Source organism: Harpia harpyja, chromosome 6 (genome assembly GCF_026419915.1).
Source record: "Harpia harpyja isolate bHarHar1 chromosome 6, bHarHar1 primary haplotype, whole genome shotgun sequence".
In the NCBI taxonomy this organism is placed as follows: domain Eukaryota; kingdom Metazoa; phylum Chordata; class Aves; order Accipitriformes; family Accipitridae; genus Harpia; species Harpia harpyja.
This window is the reverse complement of record NC_068945.1, coordinates 12310195-12329027: the sequence shown is the minus strand read 5'-3', so window position 1 is coordinate 12329027 and position 18833 is coordinate 12310195. Positions and strand designations below refer to the sequence as shown.

The 18833-nt window shown below is 41.3% G+C and overlaps 1 protein-coding gene across 7 annotated transcripts in view; it reads left to right on the top strand.

The window, feature by feature from the left end:
- Nucleotides 1-18833, top strand: part of LOC128143515 (solute carrier organic anion transporter family member 1C1-like) — a 59649-nt gene that overhangs the window by 12006 nt on the left and 28810 nt on the right. For 2 of the 7 annotated variants that reach the window (XM_052790816.1, XM_052790815.1), the window contains 8 exons: nucleotides 70-315; nucleotides 1186-1350; nucleotides 4752-4947; nucleotides 6010-6175; nucleotides 6614-6798; nucleotides 10996-11060; nucleotides 12683-12800; nucleotides 13848-15278. In XM_052790816.1, the coding sequence (XP_052646776.1) occupies nucleotides 70-315; nucleotides 1186-1350; nucleotides 4752-4947; nucleotides 6010-6175; nucleotides 6614-6798; nucleotides 10996-11060; nucleotides 12683-12800; nucleotides 13848-14070 (1364 nt within the window). In that variant the 3' untranslated portion in view covers nucleotides 14071-15278. Of the gene's footprint in view, nucleotides 1-69; nucleotides 316-1185; nucleotides 1351-4751; nucleotides 4948-6009; nucleotides 6176-6613; nucleotides 6799-10995; nucleotides 11061-12557; nucleotides 12801-13264; nucleotides 13409-13847; nucleotides 15279-16785; nucleotides 16820-18833 lie in introns of those variants that run through there. The other 5 variants (XM_052790820.1, XM_052790821.1, XR_008235777.1 and 2 more) reach the window with 5 other exon arrangements.

Sequence of the window (18833 nt, the reverse complement as noted above, 5' to 3'; positions counted from 1 at the left end):
CCTTCCTTGTTATCAGCAAACATTCTTGAAAAGTGTTTATTTGTTTCTCTTTTTTTTGACTTTCTCCAGACAGTGTAACAATAACTCACAAGGACGTGCAGTGGGTGGGAGCCTGGTGGCTGGGCTACTTAATAGCAGGTGTGATTAGCGTTCTGGCCGGCATCCCCTTCTGGTTCCTGCCGAAGCACCTCCCAAAACCAGAGAGCAGAAAGGACTCCAGTACCTCCTCCGAGCAGTCAAAGTTCATCACTGAGGATAACAAGGACCAACACAAATCTTATCAGCAACAAGTGAAGATTGCTGAGATGGCAAAAGGCAAGTCACTAGAGTTTCCTTCCTGACCGTTGAGTCTTTCTCTCACTAGCTCTTACACTTTAAAACTTTATACTGTCTAGGGCCATATTTTAATGGCCTCAGAATTACTATTTTTCCCTCAAGTGTCATTCTCCACCTACCTAGTATGCACAAAAATGGTCTTTTCATTGTCCCCTGGACCTGCTTTGCATGCAGAATTTCTCCAGCTGAGATTTGTAAAATTACGCTAGTGGCCCAGCAAATATCATGAAACTCTGCAAAAACTTTTCATTCACAGATAGTGACTGTTGCAGAAGCAGGGGTCAAAAAAAATCTCAGTTTTTGCTAAACGTTTTTCTTTAAGGTCATTCGTAAGAAAAACACATACAATATCTGATCAGAATAAGGATGGGCACAGACCAGATACAGTATTTTAGGAGGCTATCTGGATTTAGACACAAGCTGTTTTGCACAATTGCATTTCCTTGTCCCTACTTTGCCAAAAGCATTTTCCCTCAGTACTTGAATCTGTAACTCAATATGTCTGTGCTTACTGTCAGCTGTGCTGAGCTCCCTCTCCCCCAAATTAAGCTAAAAGATGTTGTGGCTGTTGAGGACACATAGAAACCAAATCAGTCCTGGTTTATGATCGAAAGAAGATATATAACACAAGATATCTCTTCTGGGAAATTGATGCTTAGTATTTTGCTCTACTGTTCCCCCATGTTCCTCCCAATGGGGGAGCTCTTAGGAGCACCATGGAACTTCATGGATTCCTTCTGGAATGTTCCACAGTCATTCTTTTGAAAGTGCAAACATGTTGCAAAGCATTATTCACAGCAGTTATTCTCTCTCTGGCCTGGTTGTCATTTCTGCCATTTTGTCTTGCAGACTTCTTGCCATCACTGAAGAACCTCTTTGGGAATCCTGTTTACATTCTGTATTTGTGTGCAAGTATCATTCAGTTCAATTCTTTAATTGGCATGGTGACATATAAGCCAAAGTATATTGAACAACAGTATGGGCAAACATCTTCAAAAACTAATTTTATTATAGGTAATGTTATATCTGCTTCTTGATATCCTAAAAATGGACATTTTAGGAGTGGCATATACATACATATAGGGAAAATTGGATATTTTTAGGGTACATTTATTTCTTCTCCTTCCTTCTCCGGCTTTAAGTAGTAGCTCATAGAAGGTAAGTTATGTCATCTCTGCTTTAGGACCAGTTAGCTCTGAGTTTATCTTTGCAACAGTTACTGCAAAAGATTACATGATTTGATACCTTATTTTCCATTTTACTGGAAAATTAAAAAATAATGTATGTACAGCACAAGAGAATAATTAAAAAGATAATTAATTTTAAAATACTTTACATAAATTTGTCATCAGGCAGATCTGTTCTCTTGCTGGCTTCCCATTTATTTCAATGAAATGAAGATCAGCTTAGTGAGTGCTGAAGGACTGACCATAAAGTAGCTGTGATATTGCCAGTGATTTACTTTCTGAAAAGGTTGGTGTTAAATAAAAGGAAGTCAAAGTCATATCAGTGATCACACAATACATGCATTTAAACCCTAACATTATCTCAGTGTGATGCCGGTGAAGGAAAAATAGGTATTTCTGCCCTAACTTTACCTAAGAGCCTTTCGCTGTTGTGAAGTTAGTCTCCCAAGCCCTCCCGTACAGCACAAGGGAGAGAAAAGCTGCTTCTGCATTTGGGTACCGAGGTGGCCGTTTTTGGAGATGTCTTCAGGATGGTGAACTTCACTGCCCAGTTGCTGAACCTGCATGCAGGCTTGGGTTCAGTTCCTGAGGTCCAGGGATTCAATAGCATTAGACAGCAAAGAGGTTTACATCTATCCAATACAGAGGGAACTGCCTCGTTTCAGAGCAGCATTAGTTGCACAGCAACGGAGGTGTATATATGCAGAAAAGCTGTATTGATCCATTGTGCTATGTTAATTCCTTAAAGTTAGAAGCTGGAATTTCCTGCCACGAAACTCCTCAGAGCAAGGAGAAATCTTCAAGCATAGTCGATGGCCAGAGAAAGTCCAGAAAACAATCCCTACATTCAGTACAGTACTTCTCATTATATTTAAAGATTTTCTGGAGCTAAGCTTTCAGGTATGTGCAAACCGAGTGAGAATTAAGATCCATCTGATTTCACAAAGCATAGGGACTATATCCAACAGAGAATGTGTGATGGCTTGGCTAGGGAAGGATCCTGGCTGAGTGGCCATCCCTGCAATAAGGTGTTTTTCCTTCCTCCTTTTTCTTTCTCTCCCAATCCACCCTTGCTAAGAAAGCTGAGGGCTGACTAGAACTAACAGTGTCTATTTCCCTTTCCCTACCTCTTTTCCTATTTCTTCTTCTTCTTTTCTTTTTTTTTTAAACAATTTGTATCACAATCTCTCTCATAGATATCAGAATTGTCAGAGCAATTTGAAGCACTATTAAAAAAAAAAAATCATCTGGAGGTCATAAGAGGGTATTTTTCAGTAGTCACAACCCAATGAATGTGCGAAAAAGTAAAATAGCTCCTGCTGTGTTTGTATGATTTTCCTTAAATATACACACTTTGGTCTCCCCCCCCCCCCCCCGCCCCCTGCCACGATGCCAGTGTCAAGCAATGGAGTTATCTGTAAGGCTATGAGACAAAGGCACAAACAAAAGGGGTGCATAGGAATGGGCAGGCAGAGTGCAGGTGCTCTCTGGTGCATCACACAGCTCCCAGTTCCAATCCCAGTCCCCTCTTACAAGCAAAAGAGAACAGGAAAACCTGGTATATAGGGATGGTTAATTTACATGTGCTACATTTTGGATGCTGCTTCTAAATCCCCTGAAGTACAATTTTCATGTATGTGCAGAGTGAAAAATACCGCCCCAAGGAAGCTTCCTGAACTGTGTCAGTAACTGAACTGGGCTCATGTACTCAGCCAAGATACTGACTCCTGGGTTCGCTAGATAGAATAAGGCTTTTTCTAACATCAGACATACCTACTAGCATCTCTTCTAAGCACTGATTTTTTTCCATGTGTACAGGTGGATCAAACACTGACTTGAGCCAGAAATTTAAGGGATCCCAGTGCACTTTCTAGCAGGCAGATTAGACTCTTAATGTTGTAAATTGGTGGTTTATACCAAGTCATTTGAAAACATGTTATAATACCTCCAGTCCCATGAGGAAACTTCTGAAACTTCATCTGCTATATGAATGCATGTATGCTTTGGTACTTGCTTGTGTTTTGCACACTCGCTCAGCATGGTACTGCTACATGTCAGCATGAATTAAAAGCTGCAAACCGCATACACGGCCCTGTGCAAGGGGGAACTTAATGCACTGGAACTGGCTGGTAAAGCTTGGAAAATCATTTTCAGTAACAGTGAAATCCAGAAAAGGGCACCTTGCTTGACTGTGCAGTATCATTTATGGTGATCTCTATTTACATCTTTTTTGCATGTACTGAACAGGATTTTTTTGGTCTTGTTGTCCATGTCTACCCAAATAGACACTGCTTTGAGCAAAGTTGTCCAGGTAAGGATTAACGGTCACCCAATTTTACATGTTTCCTTCAGTGCTCTTTCACTTGATTGATTGCCTGAAGCCTGATAGAAGAGAGCCCATGGGGTATACCCATCCTTCTGCTGTTGCAATACTCACCTAAGGGACCATTTCAACAACCAAAACCAGAGAAATTCCCTAACTCTCCTGGGCATGGACGCAATGACGTAACACTGGCTTTCTCCCTCTCGGAGACTTCTCTAGGGGATTACTGGTTTTATGGCTGAATCAAAACAGAAAAAGCAGGTCTTGCTCCAGATTTCGTACCACTGTAGGTAAAACTGAATTTGCCCTCTAGGAATGAGTAGTTCAGGCTCCTCCTGTCAGTGGAAAAGGGAAGGAGAGGAGCTGCCCTGGAAAGCCAGAGTGGGGCAGCCGCAGAGAGTGGCCCCTGTTCCTCCTACTGTTGCTATATGGGTGAAGGACACAGGGAAGGTCTATAGCAAAGCCCCAAACTGTGCAGTGGGACGGCGGTTGTCCTGGCTGCCCTAAGCAGCACAACACCCTAGGCGACTTCTCTGTGCCCAGTGCAGCTCTTGTGAGAAATAACACTAAAAGTATTTAAAATAACACTACAACGATCCCTCCACTGACAAACTAACTGTGGAGAAAACCACCTAGCTCAAGAAATTGGAAGATCATTATCTAAACTTTATACATAATCTCCCTATCAAAGAACTAGCAAAGAAACCTGTCCCTGTGAGGAAGTTTTTAAAGCAGTCGCCGCACCTCTGTAGGAACAATCCAAGTCTGGACAAATAAAATGCCCCGACTGAAGAGTTTTCATATTTTGTTGCTTCATCTTATTGCTGCTGCTGGTTTTGTGGCTGAGGAGAATAGTCCATTGAGCTGGTGTTTTCATTAATACAGATTTTTCTGTTTGATTTCAGGTCTTATCAACATTCCTGCTGTGGCCTTTGGCATATTCTCTGGGGGACTGATCATGAAAAAATTCAGAATCAGTGTTTTAGGGGCTGCAAAACTCTCCCTGGGATCATCTTTCTTTGGTTACCTTTTGCTCCTCTCATTATTTGCAATGGGCTGTGAGAACTCAGATGTGGCCGGACTGACTGTGTCGTACCACGGGTATGCTGGGAAGGGCACACTTCAGCATAAAGTGCTCTTGCAAACTGAACTCCTTCCTCATTTTATTCCACAAAGTATATATTGTTGGAAAAAGAATGACTGACCTAAATAGGCTTCCCAGAAATTTGATTCAAAGTGGTGGAAACCACTCCATCTATTCCAGTGGGCATTGTGTCAGAACCCTTTCGTGATTGTTGCCTTCAGCCCAGAGGCGTTTATGCCACAAGTGCAGATTATTTTTCTGATTACTTTTTAATTATTATTGCCATGGGACCCATCCTTTGAGCCTAGAGATTTCTGGAAATGTGAGGAGCTCAGTAGGGAGGGTGAGATTCAATTAATTGTTCCTTGCCTCTGTGTGCTGCTGAACAACCCATGGCATTTAATAGCCTCTGAACCCAAAACTTAAGGATTCATGGATTAACCATGAGTTAGCCATGATGTTAACCATGAGGTACACCTTAGCCTAGCACTTTTTGATCACTTTTGCCCATGCTATTACTCTGTAAAACTCACTTTTTGGGAGGAGTTTCCAGCACCAACTCCACAGCAGCCCCAGGAGCTGCTCTGCTAGTGACTTCAGCAGCAGCTGGCTGAAGTTGACAGCTGTCATGCAAAGTATCAGACCCTCAGTTTGGATGAATCCCATTCTGATCATTTCCTCACTAACTTCTACAGTGACCGTTTCCTATGAGTAACTCACTCCCCTCTTTGCCACTGGAGTAATCAAACTTTTTTGTCCAGTTTTGTTAAAACTGCATCATGCCTCAGATAACTAAAATCTTAGAAAATCTGAGAAAATGCATTAATAGAAATTATTAGCTGTCCCCCTTAATAAAGCAACTATTATCTCACAGTAGGTGGTGTGAAATTGTGAAAACCTTTTGATAACAGAGAAATAAGAATTTATACTGCTGCATGGATGTGAAGAGACAACACCTTAATGGACTACAGACAGAAGGTCTGGCCAGGTGCGCCTGGCAGAGAGCATAACCCATGATTTCAAAATGATTTCTTCCACATCTGCTAGAAAACATCATTGCAATTTCTCTTTTTCCCCAGAACTAAACAGATGACTGATTACGAGCAAGCCCTGTTTTCAGAGTGCAACTCAGGCTGTGCATGTTCCAAGAATGACTGGGACCCCATCTGTGGGGAAAACGGAGTTACCTACATTTCTGCTTGTCTAGCTGGCTGCCAAGCATCCAACGGCAGTGGGAAAAACACCGTAAGACAATCCTTCATGTCCATATGTGATGTGGTAATTTTCCTAATACAACCAGTCCTGTCAGAGTAAGTGGATTAAAATTGTCAGGCATGTCCTCTCCAGCCCTAAACTCCTCAGGATTTTTTAGCAATCACCACCCACATTTAAAACTTTCTCAATTGCTGTTTCCAGCAGAAATCCCAAGCAGAGAATGTAGGAGGGGTTTTTTTTAACTGTTGGCTACCAAAACTGTTTAAAAAAACCCACTAAATACATTCATCAACAGTAGACACTTTCTTTATTAATTTCTCCTTCAATGAACAAGCCTCTTCCTTTTGAAAAACGTTTTCCAGTTTGGATTTAAACTTTCAGCTACCCAGAAAAGCATGACATGCAATTCCTGAACATTCACTTCTCCGCTGGTTAGGTTATCGTACCCTTTTGCCTGCTGTCTTCCAGGTATTTTTTAACTGCAGTTGCGTGGGAACCTTGCAATCTCCTTCACGAAGCTCCTCAGCTGTGGTGGGACCATGTCAAAAAGGAAATGAGTGTCCAAAAATGTTTCTGTATTTTCTAGTAATATCAGTTATCACTTCATATACTCTGTCAGTAGGTGGCACACCTGGATACATACTGCTTCTAAGGTAAGAAATTCTGCTCGCATTGCCAAATGTTCTCAGGGTGTTTCAACATGTGTAACTGGGTCTGCCTCCCCCCCAGTATTGTGAAATGTTTTCAGCTATGCAAGGTGGCTTTTAAAATTTTTTTTTTTTTTTACTATTGAAAGGCATCCTCATACTTGGACAATGAGTTTTCTACCATTGAAGCAACAATGTGCTTATGATTATCTCTACCAGCAATATCTTTCTGGTTTTAAACATGCTATAGGAGGCCTGGTTATTTATACCAAATTCTGCTTCCCTTAATGCCTTTTACATTACCAGAATGGTGTTAAATGGCCTCCATGCAAATGGAAATTAGCTCTGCACGTGCCAATGTGTGTACGTGTATGCTTATAGGTAGCCAGTTGCTATGGATACCAATGCATAGCTACACAGAGGTGATCTAACCCAAACCCTCCATATAAACTCAACTCTTCTCCTCTAGTCCATTTTATTATTCCATACAATTGTTCTGTCCCAGATTTCTCTCTTCAGAACAAAGATATTTAGCATGAGATGGTTGGTTTCTTCTGTCATAACAATCACGGGTTTATTAAATGCTTGTCCCAATGGATTGTTCCAATATGTATTTAACTGGTGGAACTATTTGTCCATCAATGAGAGTAAGCTTTTAAGCTAATTTTAGAAAGTGCAAAAGGAATATAATACTTCCAGCAATTAATCTGGATTTTTGTCATCTTCTCACAATTTTTGGATTCTAAGTGCTTCTCTGCTTTGTTTTGGAAAGCTTTCTTCCTCAGTTCCTCTTTCCAAATTATTTCCAGATGGGTACATTCTACTTCTTAAACAAAACAACGGTTAATACAGTTTAACTAATCTTTATTATTGTTGTGATTTCTTACCCCAAAATTCTCTTTGTTTTTGAATGAAATTTTTTGGAACAGGCCCTGTCTCATTGCCAGTGTCTATATCATGTGGAAAAAGCCAGTGCTATAACTAGCTGATTATAGGCTATATGGAAAAACCTAAATAAAGAAATGTAACTTCAGCTATGGTTCCAGCACAGTCCTTGAACCAGAATTAATATTCACACAGAGACTTTCAGAAATGGTTGAGGTGAGAATCCTTCTCCACTGCCCTCCACAAACACTGCCAGTAAGGTATATGCCTTACACCATATAAGCTCCACAGCTTTCCCCACCCACCTTGTAGGATTACCATTGAGGACTGCAAAAACATGTGGCGTCTCTCTCTCCAAGGAGTCACTCCAAGAATAACAATCATATTATAATCCATTTTAGACAATTTTTACTGAAGATTATGCACCACTGAAACTGTCCATGCATCAAGAGGAAGATGATTCATGAGCTGAGAGCTTGTAGTAAAGCCTTCAGGATTTCTGCCAGATTGCCCTCTGTGGTTGCTTCTGACACAGGGGGATTTTTTTGTTGTTCTATAAATATGGGCATAGAGCTATGCAGGGATGCAGTTTCCTTCCCCTTTCCCTCCACATGATGTCCCCTTTCTATCCATAAAACATATGATAGAAAATGTACGGATATGGTACCACACAGGACCTTGAAACCATTGTTGCCATGCTCAACCTCCTGCTTTCCATCTTGTCTCCACTGCAAAAGTGTCTGGGAGGAGACATTCATAGTTGAACACCTACAAGCTTAAATCATACAGAGTTGCCTGCGCTTCTCAACCCTAAGAACTTGCTCTCAGGGGACTTGATGCTTAATGGATTTATTTAGAAAAGCTTAGAGGGGTTTTCAATAACGATACTAAAACATTTTGTTATATGAAATCAGCAAAACAGCTTTATTGGTTCTGCTCCAGAGGTTTTATTTCTGTTGAAAATCATGTTACTTTGAAAGCCATTTAATTGAAACTGAGAAGCTATGTGTTTTTCTGCTGGATTGAAGGACCCAAATCTGATGTGCAGCTAAATAAAACATGTTTCAGTAAGTTCAATCCTTCTTTTTTTTCCCTCTGCAAATGACCTGTGGGCACAATTCCATTTTAAGCTCCTGCTTGCTTTTCTGAAATCCATGACTGATTGACTTTCCTTGGAAATCTGTTTGAACTGAAAGTGTGCTTCTGTTCCCAGAAAGAAAATAAATGTCCTTTGAAAACAAATAGTCCCAAGGTCAAGTTGCAGAATTCATTAAGTATTTTTTTCCAATTACCTGTTTTTAAAATTATTCAGTATTCTGTCCGCTCTGATAAGATTCCAGCACGCGCTTAAGCAAGCTAATGTTTTCAGATGAGCAGATATCGTTGCACCTGCCATGGAACACAGATACAGTTAAATCCCTAAAAGCCTATGTGATTTAGTGACATTTACTTCAAGGGTTTACACAACCAAAATCATTGAAATATGCTCACGGCTAGTGACCAAGCCATTTGCTGAAATGTCTTTTTAATGGTATTAGACTAATCACAATTACCAAGGGACTTGGGAAAGCCCTGAAGTTTTGGAGAAAAACCCCTGCAATTCAGATAGCTGTTGTTCAAGCACAAGCTATTAATACCAGGTGATTAGGCAGTGAAAAGGAAGTCTCAGATCTCCTTGAGAGGTTTGGCTATCGCTTAGGATCGCAAAGAACTTGTGTTTCCGTGCAAAGACAATACAAATGCTCAAACAACTTTTTTTTCCATCTGAAAGAGACGATTTTTTTTTTGCAGGATATAAATTCTATGGAACACATAATAAATACCCAGTTATTGGTTTTATTTTCCACTTTTTGCTTTCTATGCCCTCACATTTGGTTAAAAGGACTTCTAGGTTGAGGCTTGCTTCTGTAGCATATATGTGATAGGAGGGTAAAACACTGTTCTTCCAGCTCAAAATCATATTACATTCATGCCTGCATAGATGGCAGTGCCTGTATAAGCCACAATATAACAGAATGTATGATGATAATCCATGATCAGGGCATTAGAGAATAGAACACTCAGGTTACAAAATGAGATGTGTACAATGAATTTTTGACCATGGTACTTCGGTGTTGTTTTCCGTATATGTCCTTCATGTCCTTTTCCATTTTCACTAAATTAAGGGAAGATGACCCGAATATCATTTACAATATGGGTTCGTAATGCTGTTCTGGCAGTTACATTGGGAAATCATAAAACATCACTGGTGGAGAACAAAAGAGCTAGTTCTGCAATGTCTTTATTATTTTTTTAGAAGATATTCCTAATTACATGAATTTCTGCAGAAGCTGAGCCCATCCAAGTTCAGAGCACATAGACTAGATCTCCAAAGTGCTATGTTTATCCATAGAGACAACTGAATTTCAGTCCATTTTTCTTTTTTTTTTTATATTGAATAGAATGACTGTGACAACAGGGAGTTTTATCACTTACCGTAATGATACACATGTGTTACCACACATATCAAGCACGTCCCAGTTTAATCGCGTGACTGGGGCTACTCACATACTAAAAGTAAAGCATATACTCAGGTTCTTGCTGGATTAGGTATTCTAATAGGGAGTCTGATACATGCTGGGTGAAGCAGAACACTTTAGCAGCTGGTGAGCTTAGCAGCAGATGAGTCCTACTAATTTGAGTGGCTCCATATGCACACCACTGCTAACATGGATGTGAAAGGCAGCTGTTCTCCTGCCCACCGCCTCCACCCTCCTAGAAGAGCCAGGACGATGACCCAAGGCTGGAGCAGGGCAGATCTGGAGCCAGAAGGACTGATGTCTGTGCTGGGCCCCCACTGCAAGTTCAGTAAAGTCTAAATGCAAATGGCCTGTTCTGTCAGAGAACGGCTTGGAGGATTTACCTTTATAGGAGGTGTGATCCTGATCCTAAATACGGTGCGATGAAAATTGAGTGGCTAAATACCTTGTACTAGCCTGGGTCATGAACCACAATTTCAGAGAGTGTTTAACTGAATAAGACTATACAATGATGCATGATTTCACCACCAATTTTCTTGTCCTGCGTTAGTAAATTCTAAGTGCTGGTATTATCTGAAAGTGCACTACCTTCTTAAAATGTAATATTGAATATAGATGTTCAGAAGTCCTAGATACTGTTCTGATTTTGTCACATTATTTACATTTTTCTGTAATTGCCTTAGTCAGTATAAGTAAGGAGGAAAAAGTCACATTTCTTTCCTTCTTGCTTTCTATTTGTGTTGAAATTATCTACAGTCAATTCTTTATTTCTATTTAACACCTTTTTTTTTTTTTTTAGATGCATTAAACCACACTTGAAATCATTTGCGCTTGGTATCTACACCCTGGCAATAAGAGTACTTGGTAAGTCCAGTTGTACTCTTGGGTCCATTTTAATATACTCCTCACCAATCATTTATTCTTGAATTAAACTTTGATTGTTGGAAAGAATGGTGTCTAACTGACAAGCTAATATTACATGATTTTTTTAAAAAAACTAGGAAAAGGGTTGGAAAAAGGAAGCAGCTTTGTATTTCATAAATCATATAACTGTATCTTAGGTATAACAAAAATATACACAGCTAACATCCATAGAGGTGACAAGTGATCCTTCGGACTATGAAGCTAACATCAAAATTACTTGTCTCTCCTTATTCAACAACAAGCATAGTAGAACAGATATGGCTCAGAATTTGTGATCATTTTTCAGTCATATTTTCAGTAGTTTCTAAGGGAATTAATCTAAGTACAGGTGTGCCCGAGGGCAGGGTTCACTGGAGCCTTGTGGCAGAGCCACCTATAAGTTTTCTCTAAAATCAAGGGTAACATGAGATGTCAATGAACTGGAAACTCTAAAATCCTCTAGGTCTTCATAGAAAAGGTAATCATTAGCAAGCAGCAAGTCACTTATTTAAATAGAGCAGACTTAAATGAGCTGGATGAGGCAGATGAAATGACATCAAAACAAGCTCTTGGCTCCTTTCTCACACCTTTGCAGGCCAGGATTTTCCCTCCAGGCTTACTTTCTTCTTCAGAAGAAAACCCCCCAGGTTGCACAGAGTCCACAATGTCCCCGTTAGCACCTGAAGAAAGGCTTTTCCTTTCCATCATCCACAAGCACTGCAGTAGGTTTGCCCCTGCCATGGTAGGATCGCAGGATACTTGCAGGATACTTGTAGCCCCACTACAGGCTCCCAGCCTGACTGTCTATCTCCCTTCTGCCCCCTCCCCAACCAACACACAGGACAGCCCCCAGCCCCAAGCTGAACAGACTCCATCGCTCTCAAGAAAGGAGAACTGTTGACGCGGAAGTCACGGACACTGCACACAATCAATGTGATCAAGCAGATGCCACTTTATTGCCCTAATAGCTCAGTTTATATACTCATTTTGGTTCCCGATCACGCATAAGCTGATTAAAGATTGGTTAGCATGTGCTGTCCACGCGCCTAAAGCAACAGTTTGATTGGATAAGACTTTCTGATCACGCGAATGATTCCCCCCGCCTGTACCCTGTTCTGTGTCCTCCTTTCCGTCACGTAGACCCAACTTGAGGCCATCCTTGAGGCCTGCTGCCTACAAAGCATCTTTGGTTCACAAGTTAATCAGGTCCATCGTGCCTGGATTGTTCACTATGTGTCCATTACTTTCCAAGTATCCCACAGAGAAGTAGGTTCTTTTTTTTTCCCAGAGGGGTCCTGCAGGGCGAGGAAACCAAGCCATGGCCAGTACTCCTTCTGCTGACGTCCACAGGCTTTTTGATGTTCAGCTGCGTTTCCTCCCTACCCCGGTTCCCCACAGGGAGGAAAGGGCGGTGTGTGCCTCAGCAACACAAGGCACGACTTCTCAAACCAGCAAACAGTGTGGAAGTGCCGTTGCTGTTTGAACGTATTATTTAATGTTCTACTTGAACATGCCTCTAGATCAAAACTGATCACCTGGGAAAGTAACCTTCTTGCCTCTATTTATTTGTTAAATTCGCCCAGCGGGAATTCCAGCCCCAGTGTATTTTGGAGTGGCCATAGATACCACTTGCCTGAAATGGGGAAGCAAAAGATGTGGGGGAAGAGGAGCGTGCAGACTCTACGACTCCAGTGCATTCAGGTAACAGCTCCTCTCCGTTTGTTCCTTAAGTACCTCTACTGGCACTGGTAGAAGAATTTCTGTCAGAAAATGTGAGTGAAAGATTTGATGACAAATGAAAGAGTCTGACTAGCAATATTAACAATAATGCTCAGGTTTTAGCATTCTCTTTTGGTTTAGTCTCTTTGGGGGGGGCGGGGGTGTCATCTTGTTTCGATATCAGCTGGAAATATTTAAGTCACTTTATTTTTTGCCAAAAACCCCATTCATTTAAAACCTCGATTTTATGCTAAAGCTTCCCCCGTTGTTTAAAAACTCTGCTGTGAGAGTGTGTGTGTGTAAGTAAATAAGTAAAAGGGCTGTTAAACCTCATCATTGCTCCATGTTGGAGCTGGACAACAAAAAGGAAGGGAAGGGTGCCACAAAGCATGCTCGGCTTGTCTAGAGACTTAAGTGCAGTGTTGTCTTTATCAATTTATTGCTAGAGGAGAGTAATTATCTGAACTGCATTCATGAAAAGCATTACCAAAAATGGAGAATGGAGTGACGATGGTAAAAAGAAAATGAGAGAACAGGTTGCCCTTCCCCCCACCCCTGGGGAAAACCATGAGGGGAGGGTACATCCTGATTTGCAAATTTGAAGAAAAGAACAAAAGCTCACTTGAGACTCATTACTAATAAAGCATAATGATGTTATTGTTGCTGCTGTTGTTGTTACTGTCATTATGCCTGTAAAGCAAAAATGAGATCAAATGGTCTTGGTATCACTGGTACTGTTTATGAGGCAAACAAAAAATAGATTAACTGCCCTAGAAATATTAGTGTTATTCTCACTGAAGCACATTGGGGTGGAGGAGGATGTCAGTCAATGCCTGAGACACTTTCTTGGCCCCAGACCACACAATACCTGACCTGGGTGAGCTGGCAAACTCTCATCTCCAGGATCATCAGCTTGCTTGAAGAGCTTTCTTACTCAGCCTTACCTCATGAAAATATGAATGTGTCCTTGATGCCTTCTAGTCGTATGTTGCCTTTGAAATAGGCTCTGATCAATCATTTCTCCCTCAGGTACGTGTACCTGGGGCTGACTTTGGTGTTGGGCACGGTGTCCATTTTCTTCAGTGTTGCTGTCCTTTGGGTTCTTCGGAAAAGGTCTTCTCCACAAGATGAGACCCTCTCAGCCAACGGGGAGAGAGGCACCTGTGGGACAAAGAGCAGGAAAGATAATTTTGTTAATAGTGACCGTTTAATTCAGACAACTTACTGGCCAGAAAAGGAGACTAGACTTTAGGAAGACTGAGATCTCCACCATGACTTTACCCTATGAGTGGTGTTCCAGGCAAAAATTCATCATCAGTGAAGCGGTATCTTAGTATCCACCCTGAAAACGTTCACCTTTTTGTGTAATTTTCACTGTAAACAACAAAAGCAAAGACAACCATTTTAGCACACATAAAGCTCTGAAAACACTGCTCACCATTTGTCCAGCCGAGTCAGTGCCACTCGAGGGGATTTGTTATGGCTGGGGAGGTGCAGCTTGCTCCCTTGCCGAGAAGCCAGTTTTATGGCTGCCCCTCAGCTCCATCCCTCCTTGTCAAGCTGCAAGAGCCGCTGCTGCCCCTCGGCTTCCTTCTGTGTGTGAGGGGTAGTGGGGAGGCTGCAATACAGCTCTCTCCGCCATGGTACCAGCATAAAAGGAGCTGGTGCACAAAACCCGACTTGGCAACCTGGAAGGTGCAAGGATATTCTGCACATAGCTCACCTTTGCAAGCAGTGTGGCACAGGGCAGGAGGAAGGTGGTTTGCTGGAAGGACAAATCAGCTACAGGCTCTGGGCTTCTCCTGAATTCAACCCATAACACTTAGGACATCAGATGTTGTGGTTAGGGATTCTTTTTCAAGTAGGAATCTTCTAGCACAACAATAATAGCAATAGAAGTTGTCATTGCAGTCAAAGAGACCACAAAAGTATCGTCCAAAGGAAACTGGAATAAAAATAGAGCTTTTTTAGGTTTCCAGCAGTTTCTTGCTACTTGCTAGTACCTGGTGTACTGAATAATTCCATGCATTTTATGCAATGTAATAACACCATGATACAAGATACATATGATTTATTTTTTAAAAAGCTATAACAAGACAGCTTGGGAACAATAAAATTAATTCAAAGACCAGGTGATTTGGGACTTTTAATTTATTGTATTTGCTAGCTGAAACTAAGACATGTCTTATAGTAGCCCTTTACATATAATTTTTGCAGTTTGACAATATTTGGTGTTAAATAAATTTGGGGTGGGGACTACAATGGAATGCTGTTTAACATTGAACAAAATCTCAAGAATGCTTGCACTGAAAAAGATAGTGACAGAACCACTACAAATGATGTCCTTTAAAGCAACTAGAATTTTAGAGCACATGATGAAAGGTAGGCTTCACTCTTCATCATGATATTAACAAAACAAACTCATATCACATGCATCACTTGCATCTCAGCAGTGACTGTAGGTACCCTGCTGCCTAGCTGAGCTTGCAGGTCAGAGGCAGGTGTGGAGCCTCTCCTGTGTGATGCATGAGGAGGGGCAGATGTATAAGAATGGGATTGACTGAGCTTTATCAATGATAAATGTTTACAGTGTGCCATTAGGGAGCTACCTAATCCATTCAATAGGAATACCCAGACGGATGTCGCTTAAGCACCAAATATCTGCAGAAGGTAAGGATTTAAAGCCATTGCTTGAGAAAATGCAGTTGTCAGAGGAAGGACCAATGCCACCCACCATTTGCCACAGGGGTGAGTGTTCAGACAGTGGCCTGGAATATGGGAGACCCGGTGCCCTGTCCCAGCTCTTTGTCCTCCCAGGTGAGTGTCGGAGGCTACAGGCAATGGGGTACTGGAGAGCTGTGGCTGTTCACTTTGCCTTGTATAACTGGATATTGAACTAAACGAACAAAATTAAAATAATTGGAAGGTTTGTGAATATGGGGGTTGCTGAACCATTATGGCTAGGGTGAATCACAAAGGTTGGCATTCCAGTTTAAAGGTCTCATTCATACCACATCATCATAAAAACAGCAAAAAATGCCAAACCCCATCAGGATCCCAGAGTAAGAGAGATGCTTGGACCCTTCCATAGTCTCCTTGGGAGGGCACTTTTCATAGCAATGAGCTGTCAGATCCAGTGAGAGGAAGGGAAAACCCAACTTAAGTACACACTGGGATAAAAAAGGAGGGATATCTGCATTTCACTCAATGCTTGATGTTGTATGCATGTCAAATAAGTGGGATTGATTCCTAATTTGCAAATCAGTCCCAGCAGGGTTTATGGCAGGGACATTGCTACTCAGCAATGCTGAAGCTGTCACGGAGGCAGTTCTGCATGTGCCCGGCAGCAAAATGGCCAGGAAAATTCACTGGCTTACAGGACAAAGAAAGAAATTAAGAGAAATAAACATATCCTACTCTAATTCAGAAAGAAACAGGGAAAAAAAATCAACTTCTTGCATTATCACCTAAGCATATGTATGTAAGCCTGTACCTAGTGAATAATTCTTTTAGAGCATGGGCTTTTTCCTTCCATACCCCACTTTCTTTGCACATGAAAGGAAGAGGAATATTATAAAAGAATTTGTTTCAGTAAGTATTATTTTCATTATGGTTTAAAAATGAGCACTCTCTTCTCTTCCTCTTTGGCAATGATAATACTGTGTTACCAAGCAGATATACTCCACTCCCACTTCAAAACATTTTCTAGTCTGCTACTTTATTTTAATACTTCAAGTATTAACATGGATGCATGGATGAGTGTCTGACTAGAGATACATAATTTGAATTTGTTATAACAGATGAACAAATGGTGTCAGCACAAAGGGATTTGGACCTGTCAGGTTCTTTTTACCAGAATTCTTCATCTTAAACTAAATCTGCAACTGGTACTGTCTCACAAAGGTCAACAAATTTGGATTTTTTTCTTTTCTTTTTAGAATTAGAGGTATTAAACCACAATTGAGAGACTGCAAAGAAGCAAATGCCTTTCATTTTCAAAGGTGAGACTGTTAAAAGAATTGGCTGAGGAGATTTCCCAAACATTGATGTCAGCCCTTGAGGTTAGAGTGGGACTCAGAACCTTGTGAAGTAGTACCCAGGGGCTGTATGCCATGTAAAATGGTATTCATACATTTTCAAGTTATAGCAAGGACCGTAACTGGCACGTAAGGGAGAAGACAAGGGTACCAGTCCGTGACACATGCTGGTGCATGTGCAACCAGGCCTGGGGCACGTGAGCCAGTGCACATTTTCTCTTCTACTTCCCAGCAAAAAATGTAACTCTCAAATGATATAGTATGTCTGTCTTAGAGGCACATAATTTCTAATCATGTCAGGAGGGAAACCGAGGAATTCTAACAAATTAAGGAGGCAAAAAGATCAGGTCAGTAGACTGTGGGAACAATGCATTTGATCTATAGCTCATGCCCTGCCAGCATTTGAGAGGAAAGAAGCATCAGTATCTTCAGGACACAGACAGTAGAACAGGTACCCCATCCTTGTGCCACTATTAAATTGCTATATGTGGTCCTGTAATCTGAGGGAATTGCCAAAAGACAGAGAGCAAATAAATGGTGTGAATGTATCAAAAAGAATACATAGGCTGAATAACGGTAGGCTGCCTCCTTGGTGTGCTCAAAATAATGAGTAAGATGATTGATGTATGAAACAACTATTGTAATATTTTTAAATGGCAACATGATTATTATCATCTGAGAGAAAACATTGACATTACCACTTTGGCTACTTTGACTGTTGATGTCACAACACAGATTAACTGTTTGAAACATGCAACTTAATTCTGCATAACACTGAAAGAAAAAAAGTTACTTCTCTCTAGAAGCTATGAAGTGCATAGCACATAGACGCGCAAGTAGCTAAGTAAGTCACAGGGGTATTTTATAAGTATTTGTAAATAGAGAACCATTACTGATAATCATGAGAAATATGAAGAAAGTGATCACACTTGTTTAACAGAAGAAGAGCATGGGAGGATATTGAAAACTAGCAAGTAGAGCATAAATGAACAGAGGGAATGTTTCATCTCACCAATAGTAGAATTATGGGGATAGAAGTTTACAGATTTAAATAGTGACTAGGTGAAGATGAAAAAATGTATTGAAGGTTCCTTAAAGTGTAAAGACCACCTCCAAAAGTCCCAGGCCAAAAAAAAAGAAAAAAAAAGAATGCCTGGAGAGTGAAAGACAATATGAGAAAGCATGGTTATGGGTAAGACTACAAGGATGACCAATAGCAAGAGAGATTAGGGCTGGTTAGTGTGGAAAAAAGATAGCAAAATGGAGAACTGTAAGTGGCATGGAAGGTGTTGCTAGGGATCAGCTGCTCAGCATCTCTTCCATCACAAGTACTGGGGAGCACCAAACTGAGAAAGTAGAGGGGATGTTCAAAGCAAAGGAGTTGGCTTTTCACACAACAGATGTGAGACTTGAGAAATCCTCACAAAGAAATTTTGTATATGTAGGTTCAGAGGGAGAGAGGGTAGTCATAGAAAAGAAAATGCCATGTGGGTCATTAGGTACCTGCCTTTGCCTCCTGGTTCTGCTCAAGACTTCTCTTGTATTTTGAAACTAATTGGCTATTGGGAGAACAGTAGACATGTCATACATACTGCTGACTCTCGCTTTCCCTAAGCATCCTCCCTTGGCTATTGTCTGTCAGGGCTTTGAGGGCACTGATGGCCCTGACCTGCCTCTGCTGGGACCCACCTCCATTTCTGCCCATGGGCCCCAGAGCCCCATTTCAGCTCCAGCTTGCACATGCAGTCCTCATCTGAGCCATTTTGAAGGTTTGCATGTGCTGAGCCCTCTCCTGAATTATCGTCTGGGTTTCCAGGATTGTCGTAGGGCCTGACTTCTTAACTTGCCTTTGGCTAATGGTCACTGGCCTGAGGCTGGGACCAGTAGCTGTTGCTGCCTCAGCTCTGCTGACCCTGATGAGGTGCTGGGTGTACAACCTGCACCGCGTTGGCCTTCAGCTACCAACTCGTCCCCACTC